The sequence below is a fragment of the Xiphophorus maculatus genome, chromosome 4 (genome assembly GCF_002775205.1).
Source record: "Xiphophorus maculatus strain JP 163 A chromosome 4, X_maculatus-5.0-male, whole genome shotgun sequence".
Taxonomy (NCBI): Eukaryota; Metazoa; Chordata; class Actinopteri; order Cyprinodontiformes; family Poeciliidae; genus Xiphophorus; species Xiphophorus maculatus.
In genome coordinates this window covers 15,426,030-15,440,552 of record NC_036446.1, presented here as the reverse complement: position 1 = coordinate 15,440,552, position 14,523 = coordinate 15,426,030, and the positions used below count along the sequence as shown (strand labels likewise).

Here is a 14,523-nt window from a genome sequence, read left to right as displayed (position 1 = left end):
AGTCACACTGCAAGTATTGTATTTTTGTCATTAACCCTTTTAATTTTCTGCAAATAAATTCTTGAAATCATAGTATTTTTATTTGGATCTGGAAATGTTATCAGTTATAGTTATAAGGAACAAAAGTTTTATTTCCCCATATTTGATTCAGAAGTTGACACAATGAAAATAGATACGTTTTTGCTCACTTTCTACAGTTAAATACATAATTCTTAGAATTTGCTTTAACCAAAATTCTCATTTTAGGTCAGTCAGAATTACCAAAATGATTTACATTTGATAAAAGCCACAGTAATGAACCATGTCATCAATTGATTAATCACACACAGAACACCCACATATGATATCTGAACAAGACAGGATCAGTCCTCACTTGGAAGCTTATATTCCTTCATGTAAAGTCTCTCTTTTTTTTTCTTTTTTTTTTTACTTATTATTACTCTTATTATTTTTTACCTCATATATACCTCGTATATATATATTTTATTCTTGTATTATTTATCTTTTTCTTTTCATCAACTTATTTTATTATAATGTTTGTACTGCACGTTTTAAACCTGTTTCTAAAGTGCTGTATAAATAATTTCGACACTGACATTGACATTCATTTATGAAAAAATGAACTGAGGCGAGTTTCAAATAGAAAACTCGGCTCAGCAGCTTCATTGATCCCCCATCTGTGTTCCATTGCTTTCGCCTGAGCGCTTGATCTGTGTGATCTGCTCTCGACCATCTGGGGCTGTGCTAAGGTAGGGCCTTGCCTCTGATTTGAGTGGAGTGTGCATTTCGGGTACAGTATCTTATCTCGTTTTATATCCGAAGGAGAACGTTCCCGTGAATAATAATGGCAGACGAAGAATTGGAGGCGATAAGGCGGCAGAGGATGGCGGAACTGCAGGCGAAGCAAGGGGTGAGGACTGCACCGGAGCTGGAAACGTGTTGGAGGCCGTCTTATAAGGAGACGCTGAATTCAGTCCTTTCATTGCTAACAATGTAGCTATGCTAAACACTGAAAACCATCTGATTACAGGGTAGTTTTCCCAATTACCAGATCACGCAAAGAAACGAAGCGAAGTCCGAGCAACGTGTAAAACTTTCCTCCGGTGGTCGGGTTAACAAGCAACATGTCGGCGTTAGCTTTGTGTTGTTGTGTCAGCGCACACCCCCTGAAATCTGAAACTCTACAAAAACTGGCCGACTTGTAAAAATAGTGTTGTTTTCTCGTTTAATAATGCAACCGTTAAGTGTTGGATTAAAGTTGGTAAAGTATTTTGATATTCATTATTCGATCGGAAGCTTTTAATAAATGTTTAAAGTTACAAGCCAGTCTTTTTTTTTTGTGTGTGTGTGTAATCAATTAACAAAATGTATAGAATATTATAGCATTGATTGTTTTTTTTCTATTTGGTTAGCTGTCCAGTTGGAAATCATTACTTAATCAGGATAAAATTTACGAAATTAAACTTTCACACATACGTCTCGTGTGACATCACATAAGGCAACTGGTCAGAGTTATTTTTCATAAATGTAAACACTTGGTGGATTTTAGGAAAATTTGGTAACAGTTAAATTCACTGAAAAGTACCAGTGCAGACATTAGTTTCTACATCTAAAACTCGAGTTTTCTTTAATTAATTTGTTATATGGAAAACTAATAATTACTTCAAAAATGTTGCATCATGTTAGAAATTTGAGCTCTTTGCAGTATTTAATTCCCTTCTGAAGTGGTATTTTATTAGCTGAACGTTACTTATTGCGCAAAAATTACAGTTTTTTTTTGTGGACTGAGCGAGCGCTCCATCAACTAGCATAGGTCAATTACCCAAAATGTATTTTACGCCTTAACAGCATGGCAATGTCTCTGTGATAATGTTTTATTTAAATGTATAAAAAAACTTACAGTAGTTTTACAGAGTTGTTTTTACATCTGATATAAATGTTTATTAAATTAAGTCTATTGTTACAACTAGTTGTGGATCTCTTTGAAGGAAACCAGAAATCAGTAAATGTCATCGGTGCATCTGTATTAACACAATACAATTCAAGGCTAAAACTCGTCTATTTAGAGTGGTCTTTTGATTAATAATAACTGGAACATTGAATAATGATGCATATTTGATAATGATTATTCTCGATTATTTGACTAAATGCCTTCATTGTTGAAATGTACAGTACAAAGAAACTTGATTTGACAATAAAATGTATCCGAGGCTCATTGACGTGTGGGTTGCAGGATGATTCATTATCTTATTTGCACAAATTTATTCCAACCAAGAGCAGAAATCCTAAAGTATTTCTGCTCTTGCAGTCCTTCTTAAATGTATTTAAGAAGGACTGTAAACATTTAGGCTGGGTTCTGTAATTTTAGTGCAGAATTAATAGAGTAAAGCTGTGCTGTCTGTTTTCAGGATGCTTCAAATAATCAGCATGGTGAAGAAGCTAAACAAAGGTAAGGTTCCTGGGATATTTAAAATCATGAAGCTAAAGTGATTTAGTATTTTTTCCTTTAGTTGTACTGATCCTTCCTCTCATACAAGACAGTTATTGTTTGGGATTTTCTGAGCTGATCTCAATCAAGTATTGAAATGGACTCCTGACCAATACATTAAAAACTAAAACAGTTGATCATTCTAACTTGTCCACAGTTTAGAATTGCTTTAAGACAGAAGATTGGAGCGGTTCAGGAAGCACTTGGCACTTAAGCAATGTTGGATATTTCTCAAAGCAATATCTTATTTTTATTCCATCATTATTACTTGTCCTTTAAAAGTTGGACAACCCGCTTAGTCTACTGAACCTTTCTTTCCCCTGGCTGATAATTAAATAAAACAACTTCAAGAACATGAGTGTTATTTATTGCACTTCAGAATAAATAACACTCATTTTATTTGAAGTGACAGGCATATGCTAATTATTGTTTATAATAACTTTATTGTACTTTGGTTATGCGCGGTGCAGATCTTTGTCAACCATCAGCTTAAACGTCAGGTTTCTTGAGTTATATAAATCCTGTAAATATTCAGCCATGAATGTAATATTTGTCATTGCACCTGTGTGTCTGTGCAGGTGTTCTGGTGTATTTTTGCTTAAAATAATTTTCATTTCAGTTTTTGTTTTTAACTGGGTTCAGCTGAACCAATGTGGAAATGGTATTTTTGTTTATTTACAGAGAAACTGAAATGAGGAACTCGATATTGGCTCAAGTCCTGGACCAGTCTGCTCGAGCAAGATGTAAGGGCACACTCAAATTTAGATTTTACTAAATGCATATTTTCCATACCATTACACACATTTTTATTACATATTTGTTTCCAGTAAGCAATCTTGCTTTGGTGAAGCCAGAGAAGGCAAATGCGGTCGAGAACTATCTGATTCAGATGGCTCGATTTGGAAAGCTAGGAGGAAAGGTAAGACAGAAGGAACAAAGCACTGTGTGCTTTTTATCATCTCCATGGCAGAATTACGAGCAAACTTTTCTCTTTTCAGATTTCTGAGTCCGGCTTGATAGAGATTCTAGAAAAAGTCAGTCAGCAAACGGAGAAAAAGACCACAGTTACAGTAAGTTCCCCTGAAATGTCTTAAAACCATCAATTCAGTTTCTGTCCATCTCGCCTCACACTGCGCTTTGTGCCTGACTGGCAGTTCAACAGACGGAGGGTGATGGACTCAGACGACGAGGATGATTACTGAGTTTAGACAAAAGCGCTGGAATGAGGCAAAAAAAATTCCAGGAGGTGAAATGCATTGCTGGGATTCTGCGAGGATCTCTGACTCGTGTGTTCTCATCAAATTCCTGGGATGCCACACTACCTTCTGTGTCCTTGGAACGGAGACAACAAAACAGAAGAACAAAGATGTTAGGTTAATATTCTCCTGCATGGAGGGGGATTTAAAGGAAGCACACAGTGTTTACAAAGGTTTTTGCAGGCCCATGATAGCTGATGGCACTGTCTGACTCCTCCTCACAACAGTTCTGTTCTTTTTATTTCCCTCCTTATGGTTAAACTCTGTTTTGCAGACATGGGATGCAAGACATTCATTTTATCTGAACTGTTCTGCAATAAATCTTTTTTTTAATTCAGAGCTAATGTCCTGTTAGGTTTGAACATTTCTCTTGCATTGTTTTCTCGTTGCTGACTCGTGTTTCTAAAGTTTTCATTAAAAATAATAATACAAAAAGCCTTATACATTAAAACTTTTTTTTTTCCACCTTCAAGTATAACCATGGTTCATTTAAGAATTTATGCAAATTAATCTGTTTCATTTAATTGCACGGGAAGTTGGAACCATAATATTTTCAAGTTTCGGTTTAATTTCCAAAGCCAGAGTTAACAGATTGCCAATGTATCCAAAAACTGTTGAAAATAAAAAACGTGTACAAATGTCTGTCTTTATCTCCTTGTAATTTATTATGTTTTAAAGTGTTTTGTTCCTGTATGTTGCAATCATCTCATCTAGGTTGTCCACACCTCCTTTATTGCAATTGTCTAGGATGATGCCTGGCTTCTTGTCCATATGGTTGATTAGCATCTTCTAAGCATAGTTGGTTTTGGCATCGCAGGTCACACATGACTTGATCCCATATTTTACTAGCCTTTAAAACAGAAGAGTAGTGTTACATCTTCATGACATTTTGTTTTGTCATTGTGTCATACAGTATTTGAATGCTGCGGAGGGCCATGGTATTTGTTCATTTTTTTAACAGAAAAGACTCTCTCAGCTTGAGGCATTTCTTCTTCTGTGGTTAAATCTGCATCTTTCAATGAGTTGGATTCCTCCCAATCTGTTTTTTGATACTTCTTGGGATCAGTTGTGTTTCTGGTCATTAAAAAAAAAAAAAGTTTCTAAAACCTGTTCAGCAGTGAAACGTGAACCCATGAGTGCAGCAGATAGGATTCGGGGAACTGTAACCTGTATCACATTTATCCACCTTATTCCTGGCAGAATGAAACCATTATGGGTCCTACTTCCGGAAATAGCAGAAAAGCACTGGCTTTCGTTGGACACGTACGTTAATCGTAGTAGTTACATTTCTTGTTTTCCATCCATCCATTTTCTGTTCACCCTTGTCCCTAATGGGGTCGGGAGGTGCTGGTGTCTATCTCCAGCTACGTTCCGGGCGAGAGGCGGGGTACACCCTGGACAGGTCGCCAGTCTGTCGCAGGGCAACACAGAGACAGACTGGACAAACAACCATTCACACACACACTCACACCTAGGGAGAATTTAGAGAAACCAATTAACCTAACAGTCATGTTTTTGGACTGTGGGAGGAAGCCGGAGTACCCGGAGAGAACCCACGCATGCACAGGGAGAACATGCAAACTCCATGCAGAAAGACCCCGGGCCGGGAATCGAACCCAGGACCTTCTTGCTGCAAAGTAACAGTGCTACCAACTGACTAATATTGTATAATATTAAACAAAAATACTCTTTACTAAATGGCTACAAGATGCTGAATTACAAGTTATCACAGATGCAGTTAATACAAAGTTAACATAAATGAAAGATTTGTAAATTATGTAAAATAATATAGCAAAAAGTTCTTTTTTTAAGTAGTTAAAAGCAAACAAAGGCATTTTGTTTGTTAATTTTTTGCCGATTAGGGATAACGTGTACTTAAAAACTCAAATTCTGCTTTTAGAAAAGAAAAATAAAGCCAATAAAAATACTTTAGATCATGGCCTTTTGAATTGAATCACTAAAATATATGAACGTTTTGGTGATATTTAAGTTTATCAGGCTGTAACCTGTATGTTGCTTTTTGAAAACTTATTGGTTTGCTACAGTAAAACATGTCCCAGTCTCTGAGTAGGCGTGTGTCCTTGCTCCACTTCTGCACGACCGTGGTCAGATGGTTGCTCATTGGCCAGTTGGACTTTTACGTCAATTAAGTTCCATTTGATTGGTGGAGGGTAAAGCCACATGTTTATGATCAGCCAATCAGAAGAGCTTGCTAGGAAAAAGCTACGGTGTGCTTGGATTAGCAGTAGAGATCATGCTAAACACACGAAACCCTTCGTACAGAGGAGGTTAAGTTTGAAGGTAGCCCCAAAATCGGCTCACAGGCAGAACTATGCCTGAAGACAGCATGGACAAACCGAGTATAGTTACGTGCACCGCTCCTGTGAATATAGCTGTCATTAAATACTGTAAGTACCGCCTGGACTTGTTTGATTTAACCTCAGTTGTTTTAGTAATAATCGTGAAACAGCTAAAACATCCATTACATTACATTATCTTTATATGGTGGTTTAAAAACTCCATATTTGTGACCATTTGAGTGAAAGTCGTCCTTTATAGTCTTTAACTCATCTGTTACTAAAGTGACTACCTTATATTGCAGGGGGGAAGAGGGATGAAGATTTAATTTTACCCATCAATTCATCTATGAGCGTCACTTTGCATCAAGACCAGGTTGGGGAAACTGTTTCTGATCGCAGCTAATGAATAACAAAAGTTAGGCCTTCTTGCAGTTTTTAGCACTGCTTATTGTAAGTATTAATAAGCAGCATATTGGCTTGTTAGTAACACAAGCAGACATGGAGTAAACATTTTGTGTATTGCTAAAAAAAACTCAGCAGGAGTGTTTTTTATATTAAGATTTTTGTATATGAATTATGTATACAATGAAAATTTAGCAGCAATATTAGTGATACAGAATAAGCAATATATTTTAGAACAAACAAGAGTAGTTACAACTGATTACAAAAGCATTTGTATTATTCTTTTCGTTTTACGTTGCGTGAAAAACATGATGGCTTTATTCAAAATGATCATGATGTAAGATTATCTAACCATCCCATTTCCCGTTTGGATGCCTGTTGTATTTCGTGCTTTTGAACTATAACCCTTCAGTGTTAAAATGTGTGACTGACTTGATCTATAAACCTTTCTTTGTACATTTTTGAAGGTCATATCAAGCTTTTAAATTAGAAAAAAAAACAACCTTGCTTTTCTTTTGGACATTGAGTTGTGTAAATTGGAGTACATGATGATAATTTATGACATCAGTAATTAAATGCTATGTGGTATAAACCTGTCTTGCATTATTTCCTATGCTCAGTTGAAAACGACAACAACAGTTGCAATCAGCCGATCCTTTCAGGAGGACAGACTGTGGCTCAATGGCAAAGAGGAGGACATTACCCATCAAAGACTGCAGTCCTGTCTGAGGGAAAGTAAGTCATGTCTGCTTAGGTTTTCCTCTTGAAATCTGTAGAGTACAGAAATGTTATTCTAGTAAAGCAGAGGCTATTATCCGTTTATTTTTATTCTTCTATTTAGTCAGACGGTTAGCGAGGAAGAGACGCAATGATGGAGACGCTCGTGCGACTGATTCAGTGGGATTGTCTCATAAAGTCCACATTTGCTCTGTTAACAACTTCCCCACTGCTGCTGGACTCGCCTCTTCCGCAGCTGGATTTGCTTGTCTTGGTGAGCTTGTGTATTTCTTAGTGTCCGCTGTTATAGTGCTTGACAAAAGTGACTATTTTATTATGTTACTATTATTGGGTAGATTTATTTTTTTACCAGTGTTTTTTGTTCTGTGCATTTTGTGTTGCAGTTTATACTCTGGCTCAGGCATTCGGTGTGGAAGGAGAGCTGTCTGGGATTGCTCGTCAGGGCTCAGGCAGTGCCTGCAGAAGCATGTATGGCGGGTTTGTCCAGTGGATCATGGGAAGCAAAGAGGATGGGAAAGACAGTGTAGCCCAGCAGGTGGAGCCAGAGAGTCACTGGCCTGAGCTCAGGATTCTTGTTCTAGTGGTAGGTCTGACTCTGAGAATTAAACTGTCACAAACGGGAATAAAAATGTTCTTGTGAATTGTTGTTGCCATTTCTATATCTACAAATAAAGTGGTTATTAGTTTAGCTTTTCACAGTAGTTTAAAAATTTTGAAATAGGTATTTTTATACTTATTCTGTATAAAAAGACACATAATCCTTTATTTCTGCTGAAACGGGCTTTAATTTTTCTGTGACCTGTGTGTACCCAAGCCTCAACTTCCTGGCTGATATCTTGAGATGTTACTTCAGTGCTTGCGTGGTTATTATGGTCAAACACTTTAGTTTCATCAGACCAGAAAACATGAACCCAAAAATTTCACTTTGTCCCTGCGTACATTTGCAAAGTGTAATCTGATTTTCTGTGTTTCTTGTGGAGTAATGGCTTCTTCCTCGCTGAGTAACCTCACACTTTCTTTTTTCTTGTCAGGCTAGTTCTGAACGGAAACCAATAGGGAGCACCTCTGGGATGCAAACCAGTGTACAAACAAGTTTACTGTTACAGGTACTTTATTTGAGTCCGACACTGTGTTTTTAATCGGAGTGGTTGAAACACTGAGCATGATTTGTGTGTTTGTGCGTAGCACCGAGCAGACGCTATCGTCCCACGTCGGATGGTAGACATGATCGAAGCAGTGCGAAAAAAGGATTTTCCTGCATTTGCAGAGCTGACCATGAAGGACAGCAACCAGTTTCATGCCACCTGCCTTGACACCCACCCACCTATCTTCTACCTCAACAGTGTCTCCCAGCAGATCATTCACTTGGTGCATCGGTATAACAAATACTGTGGGGAGACCAGGGTGAGCAACTGGAAAATCTGTTCCTAAGCAGAGAAAGTCATTGTGTAAAATACCTGGGAAAATTCCGTTTGAATACAAATATTGATTTATTACTTTATGATTTATTATTATTTCTTTTGACAACAGAAAGCTAAAGGAATTATATTTTTTGATGGATTAAGATCTTATACCAATATGACTGGATATTTAGTTTTAAAAACTGTGAACGTTTAAACTTTCAAACTAACCTCACTAGTCCTTTTTACATTGGCATACTTTTCATTATCTTCGTCTATTTTTTTTTAAAACACAAATTTGCCTAATTTGTTGCAGCTGAACTTGTCCGGTTGTGTAATGAAGATGTGAAACTTGCAGGTTGTTTTTGAAATGAGGAACAGGAAAGAGCATCTCTCAAGCTGCTCTTCACACCCTGTCTGCTCTCTTGTAGGTGGCCTACAGTTTTGATGCAGGTCCCAACGCTGTGATCTTCACTCTGCAGCAGTTTGTTCCAGAGTTTGTGCAGCTGGTTCAGCACTTCTTCCCCCCAGACAGAAATGGAGAAGAGTACGTTAACAGATAACACAGATAAATGTACTTTTTAGATTTATTCATTTATCAGTCATTTTATCAGCTTTTTTCATTAGTTTTGAACATTTTCAGAACAATCACTTTAAGCTTTCCATAGAAGACATTTTTGCATTTATTTTGCAGTGGTGCCAAAAAAGATCTTACGTAGTTTATATGAATTTAGCAAATCAGAAGTCAAGCTTCAATAAGTCACAATGACCCACATTTGGCAACCTTTATAAATATGTTCTGATGTTGCCCATGTTACCAGCTATCAATCTGAAACAGTTTCTCAATATAGACACCCATTCAGATAATAGCTTAATTTGTAAGATTTCCGCTGGTTCTTTCTTTCAAATTAAAGAACACAAAAAGGAAAGCTGCCTGATAACTTTCTCGGTCCTTTACAGGCAAAAACAATGACAAAATAATAAACTGGTGCCACCTACATATGACCTGTTGAAGCTCATGTTTACCTAGTAGGGTGTGTTTGCTTTTAGTTCTCTGGATGATGTCACTAAGTGTTTGCTACTTATCTTTAGTTTTATTAAAGGTCTTCCCGTCAAGGGTGCTGCTCTTCCCATGGAGCTGAAGCAGAATATTGGCCTAGAGCCCGTTCCAAAGGGAATCAACTACATAATTAGCACAAAGGTTTGAAGAAGCACAATTAAAAAATAATTTTTAACAAATGTGCGCACACAAGATTTGTCTTTTTTTAATGATGTGTGCTACCTTTTAGGCTGGACCAGGCCCTCGTGTTGTTGACGATCCGTCTGAGCACCTCCTCTCAGCAGAAGGTTTACCAAAGAAGACGGTCTGAGAAGCCTCTTACCCCAAGAAGCTAATTCTGCTCAGCGGCAATAAAGCTTACTCAGGAGATCTGAAATTTACAAGATGAAGCATTTTATTTTTTATTTTGTATAAAAAAAAGAATCTGTTTTTTATAAGATTTTACCACGCAGTAAGTCCCTTTAAAAAATTCCTCATCAATCTGAAAACACTCATTTCTCAAATTCCTGTGTAGCTCTCTACATTTTCTTTTATGTGTTGTTAGCTAGAAAGTCACATCGTAAATAAATGTGTACTCTGGCACCAAGTTCATACTTTGTTCTTATTTTAAAGTGTAAATCTAGTCAAGGTTTAATTCTTCTGGATTCCTTGAAATTTTATGTATTTTTCATAAATATTTTTATTTTAATTAACTTCAGCGATGTTGATGCAAATAATAAAATTTGGCCAAGTTCTGTATTGTTTTTTTGTTTGTTAAAAATGTAATTTAAATGCCATTTAAACTAAATTGAGCTATCTCTGCACTTTTTGTTTAAATTTGATTTTGATACTTTCTGTATGATTTTCCATTCCGGGGTGTTGAAATACTTTTAAATGTCATGTTTTATTGTCCATATGGTGAAGAGTGTTTTACATTTCATGCAAATATAGCAGTTTGGATAATATTCCATGTCAGGTTTTTTTTTTTTAAAGATAAAATGGAATTGTTGAAACGTACATTTAAGGGTTTCAATATTCATTACTAGTTTTGTATAGTGAGAACTGAAGGTAATAATTGCATTAAAAAAAGTATATGCATATATTGCTGAGATTTAGAAAGAAATCTCTTAAAATGACAGGTGGAGCACTAGATGATTAAAAGTTACAGTAATGGCCTATCACGTTTATTAATTAAAATTTATTATAAAACTACATTTTTTCAATATCATGCATATCTGGTTTGTCCCAATAGCTACTAATAATCCTCTCTTCCATCAATAAAGATTCTGCAAGTTAGAAAAACATCTTCCTTATTGAAGAGAACACCAGTAAAACATTCTACTGGTAAATAAAAGTTACACATAAAAAAAAAATGTTTTCTTTGTCCAGCCCTCATTCTTCCCGTCATTTGTCACTGCCGTCCGGTAAGTTCGGAGCTGTTAACCCCTCCTCTCTGCTGTCTAGGCAACTTTTCGGAAATGACGAGCGAAATAGGGACAGGTTAACGCAAGCCCCGCCCACCAGCCCTTAAATCGGCGTGCTTTTAATCACGTAAACACAGTCTCTTCCTTGTGGCGCTCCGTTCCCTCCCGCAGCGCTTCAGAGACTTTTAGCAGCTGTCCAGGTGGTCGCGATGGGGAAGATAGAGTGGGCGATGTGGGCCAATGAACAGGCTCTAGCTTCGGGGCTCAGTGAGTATGAAAACTTCATTCAAATAAATTGAGCTCATTTTAAAATGTTGGTTTGAGAGAACTAATTGACTTCATAACGTATAAGTTGGAACCTTTTCTCTCTCAGCGTTTCTGCAAAAACAGTTTACTGCAACATCGCGATAAATTACAATACATGTTAACACAGTCTGGTTTTTTGGCGTGGAGTCACAGAAGGTGCTTTGTTTTAATCTCACCTTCCTGTTTCCTTCTTTCAGTTCTTCTTGCTGGAGGAATAGTAGGTGTGGCTGGCCAGTTCAGAGGCTGGGAGTTTGCTGCTTATGCAGTGTATCCTTTACACCTGACAAGGAATAAAACCCACTTCAAAAAATTCAGATGATGGGGGAAAATATAGCTTTCTTTTCTTTTCCTTTCCTTTAAAAAAACTTCCTTTTTTAAGGAGTTTCATGTAGTCCTTGTATGCAGGAAATGTGGAACTATAGTCATCTATCTATCTATCTATCTATCTATCTATCTATCTATCTATCTATCTATCTATCTATCTATCTATCTATCTATCTATCTATCTATCTATCTATCTATCTATCTATCTATCTATCTATCTATCTATCTATCTATCTATCTATCTATCTCATAAAATAAATTGACAAGGTTTAAAATACTATATTAAAGGCATGTATAAAATAGTTTTTGGGGAATAACAACTAAGAGTAAATACAAGTATGTTTAAAAAGTGTCAATTTTTATAGACAGTACTGTCTGTAAATCTGTGCTAGGCACAATATCTGCAAAATGTTGTGCATTAGATGTATAGTTAATGTCCTGCCATAAGTATTTTTAAAATGACTGTCTTGTTGACTGTTTTGGTCATACTGGCACACTTTCTTTTGTTGGTTGTGAGGAATTAATGAAGTGTCAGCCTTGACAGAAAACCAGTGCCGCTGGCGTGTTTGTGTGTCTGCTTGAATATCCAAGAGGCAAGAGGGCCAAAGGAACAAGTGTGGAAAGAACGTAAGCAGTGCTGCAGTTTTCTCTCTATTTTCTTCATCTGCCTTGTACTCATGTTATGTGATGATCATAAAATGATGCTTATTTACTGTCTGTTAGGGGCCAGTATTGTTTCACAGTGTGCGTAAAAGCCTTCGGACCGCTGACGAGGAACTACTACGTCAGAGCATTTTTACATGCAGCGTGAGTTTATTTGGGTTTTATGCACATTTGGAATCTCTCTTGATGAGTTTGTTGGAGACCTTAAATATGGATTGGTGGGATTGGCCTACTCGGGTTGTAAAACAGCATTCCTCCTCTTCATTTAATCTTGCTAAACAAAAGGCTTAACATTCCATCGCCTCCTGTTTTTTGTTTTTCCTTTTCAGCATCTGTGTTCCCGGAGGTTTTATGCTAGCAACTGTCCTTGGATGCGTCTGCCTCGGCATTGCCAGCCTCATCTACCTTGCAGTAAATTGACTTTTTTAAAAACGTTTTTATCAGATTTTGGCTCCGCTTGAGCAGGTTAATAACTGTGAATTCTAAGAAAGGAAGTACAGAAACAAGGAAATTGTAATAAGGAAGAGATTGTTGCTCAGTCCTTCCACAGTTGCAACATGACCTCAGAGTTTTGAAACTTGACCGGTCAAAGATGTTGCTGAACTATCCAATAGCTCAAAATGGTCAAGCTAAAGATAAAGTGTACACAGTTGATGCAGTTAAAAGCACAGTTTTTATAGCTTTACAAACAATGTTTAGAAAATAACCAGCTTACTTTTATTTATAAGTTTCAGTAGCTAGATAGATGCTCAAAAGACTCAAAATGTCTTTGTCTTGTTTTCCAGGCAGCTATTCGAGGTGAGCACTGGGAGCCCATTCTTCCACGGAAAGAAGTGCGAAAGCCAGTCGCAGAGAGCATCAAGAATCCTCCACAGAACCCACCGCCAAGACCTCCACCAGAGATGCGCAGGAAACAAGCGAAGGACCTTGAATCAGCTGCCTATGATAACCCAATCCCAGTTACTTCAGATGAGTAACAGGTCCAGAACTATGCCCTTATTATTCACCTTCCTCTGTCAAAAAATGACAGTCATTGTGGAAGCTCCCTGGATTCAGTGACTGTAGATGAAAAAAGTTTTCAGAAGTTTGTTGATGCCTCTGAGCGGGCAGAGCCTTCCTACGTCACGGATTACTGGAACTATAGTTCAGAGAAAAATAAATGACGAAATGTAGTTGTTTTTTTTTTTTACTTTTGATGAACAAAATATGCTGCAGGCAAATTTAATTCTGTAGCTGCTAGACTGCAACCAAGGGCAACTATTGTCACTTTAGAGTACTGTATGCTAGATGTTAGCGCTTACCGGTCCAATGAAGCAGAGGTCACAGCCTGATGCTGCTTTATGTTTGAGTTTGTAAATTCTTATTAGCATGCAAACGCCTTATGGAAGAATTGTGTACCTTAACTGTAATTTCTGTGTGTTTGTGTTTAAAAGCCTTGGGTTACAGTTGTTTACAGTTTTATGGTACTATTTATACCTTTAGATAACATTAGCTGTTTCCAGCTGATATTGTCCTTTTTATCATTTGTTTTTTGGTGTTAGTCATAGTTTAATTATCTTGTAAATAAATATTTTGCTTCCTTTGAATCGTTGGTTGTAGACTTCTGTTTTTTCTGTTTCCTTTAAAAAATAATTAAAGAAATGACATTTGCAAGTTCCTCTTTTCGCAACAACTGGATTTCAGTATTACAGAAATTCCCTTTGTCCTCCAAAGTATTTTTTCTTTTTGTCTACAATCATGCTAAATATGATCCATTATTCTTTTTAAGAGGGAAGCAGTGTATTTATAGATTTGCTCGTGAAACACGTTTTGCATGTTGGAGTCATTTTATTGCTCATGAAACAGGGTTTTCTACTTTGTTATTTTTATCCTGTTACTGGTCACAGCTTATCTTTAATGGGTTGCTGGCTGTTTGGAAACCTCAACCATGAAAAAAATGGTTCCTTCTTTCAGTACGTCTGACAGTCTAGTTCATGTTACATCTGAAAGCATGTCTCAGTTTGGTTGCCATTTTTCCAATTTAAGAATTTTAAAATATCTAGGTTTGAAATAGCAGGAAGTTGGAGTGCATCTTCCACTGGATTTTAGTTATACTCAAAGTTTGAAGAGATAAATTGAACTCTGCAGTCAAATTTCTGCAGAGTTCTTGAAAGGTTTCAGACTGAAACTCTGCTCCACAGTGT

General features: G+C 36.9%; 3 protein-coding genes across 4 annotated transcripts; all 3 read left to right on the top strand.

The window, feature by feature from the left end:
- The first annotated feature begins 645 nt into the window (after window positions 1-645).
- pdcd5 (programmed cell death 5) lies at window positions 646-4,386 on the top strand. Of its 2 annotated transcripts, XM_005804943.3 has the most exons (7): window positions 646-749; window positions 823-910; window positions 2,409-2,449; window positions 3,170-3,231; window positions 3,316-3,407; window positions 3,487-3,558; window positions 3,643-4,386. In XM_005804943.3, the coding sequence occupies exons 2-7, from the start codon at window positions 845-847 to the stop codon at window positions 3,688-3,690; spliced, it is 381 nt and encodes a 126-aa protein (XP_005805000.1). In that variant the 5' UTR covers window positions 646-749; window positions 823-844; the 3' UTR covers window positions 3,691-4,386. The 2 variants fall into 2 exon arrangements, with proteins under 2 accessions (XP_005805000.1, XP_005804999.1); XM_005804942.3 differs by lacking the exon at window positions 646-749 and having other exon boundaries at window positions 756-910.
- A 1,579-nt stretch (window positions 4,387-5,965) lies between these two features.
- mvd (mevalonate diphosphate decarboxylase) lies at window positions 5,966-10,226 on the top strand. Its single transcript, XM_005804944.3, has 10 exons — window positions 5,966-6,152; window positions 6,347-6,417; window positions 7,067-7,181; window positions 7,288-7,437; window positions 7,568-7,767; window positions 8,216-8,290; window positions 8,370-8,588; window positions 9,016-9,131; window positions 9,677-9,785; window positions 9,874-10,226. Exons 1-10 carry the CDS (start codon window positions 6,077-6,079, stop codon window positions 9,952-9,954), a joined length of 1,212 nt encoding a protein of 403 aa, XP_005805001.1. The 5' UTR covers window positions 5,966-6,076; the 3' UTR covers window positions 9,955-10,226.
- Window positions 10,227-11,170: 944 nt separating this feature from the next.
- On the top strand, window positions 11,171-14,017 carry LOC102219145 (cytochrome b-245 light chain). The gene is made up of 6 exons (XM_005804945.3): window positions 11,171-11,314; window positions 11,551-11,620; window positions 12,230-12,304; window positions 12,401-12,484; window positions 12,670-12,751; window positions 13,126-14,017. Exons 1-6 carry the CDS (start codon window positions 11,257-11,259, stop codon window positions 13,315-13,317), a joined length of 561 nt encoding a protein of 186 aa, XP_005805002.1. The 5' UTR covers window positions 11,171-11,256; the 3' UTR covers window positions 13,318-14,017.
- The last annotated feature ends 506 nt before the right edge of the window (window positions 14,018-14,523 follow it).

Bases quoted from the DNA above. Each gene is read 5' to 3' on its own strand.
- pdcd5 (XM_005804943.3), top strand. From the start codon at position 845: ATGGCAGACGAAGAATTGGAGGCGATAAGGCGGCAGAGGATGGCGGAA. The intron at 3,232-3,315 runs GTAAGGGCACAC...ATTTGTTTCCAG, and splicing joins CCAGTCTGCTCGAGCAAGAT to TAAGCAATCTTGCTTTGGTG. The intron at 3,559-3,642 runs GTAAGTTCCCCT...CCTGACTGGCAG, and splicing joins AGAAAAAGACCACAGTTACA to TTCAACAGACGGAGGGTGAT.
- mvd (XM_005804944.3), top strand. From the start codon at position 6,077: ATGCCTGAAGACAGCATGGACAAACCGAGTATAGTTACGTGCACCGCT. The intron at 7,768-8,215 runs GTAGGTCTGACT...TTTTCTTGTCAG, and splicing joins TCAGGATTCTTGTTCTAGTG to GCTAGTTCTGAACGGAAACC. The intron at 8,291-8,369 runs GTACTTTATTTG...GTTTGTGCGTAG, and splicing joins AAACAAGTTTACTGTTACAG to CACCGAGCAGACGCTATCGT.
- LOC102219145 (XM_005804945.3), top strand. From the start codon at position 11,257: ATGGGGAAGATAGAGTGGGCGATGTGGGCCAATGAACAGGCTCTAGCT. The intron at 12,305-12,400 runs GTAAGCAGTGCT...ACTGTCTGTTAG, and splicing joins GGAACAAGTGTGGAAAGAAC to GGGCCAGTATTGTTTCACAG. The intron at 12,752-13,125 runs GTAAATTGACTT...CTTGTTTTCCAG, and splicing joins CCAGCCTCATCTACCTTGCA to GCAGCTATTCGAGGTGAGCA.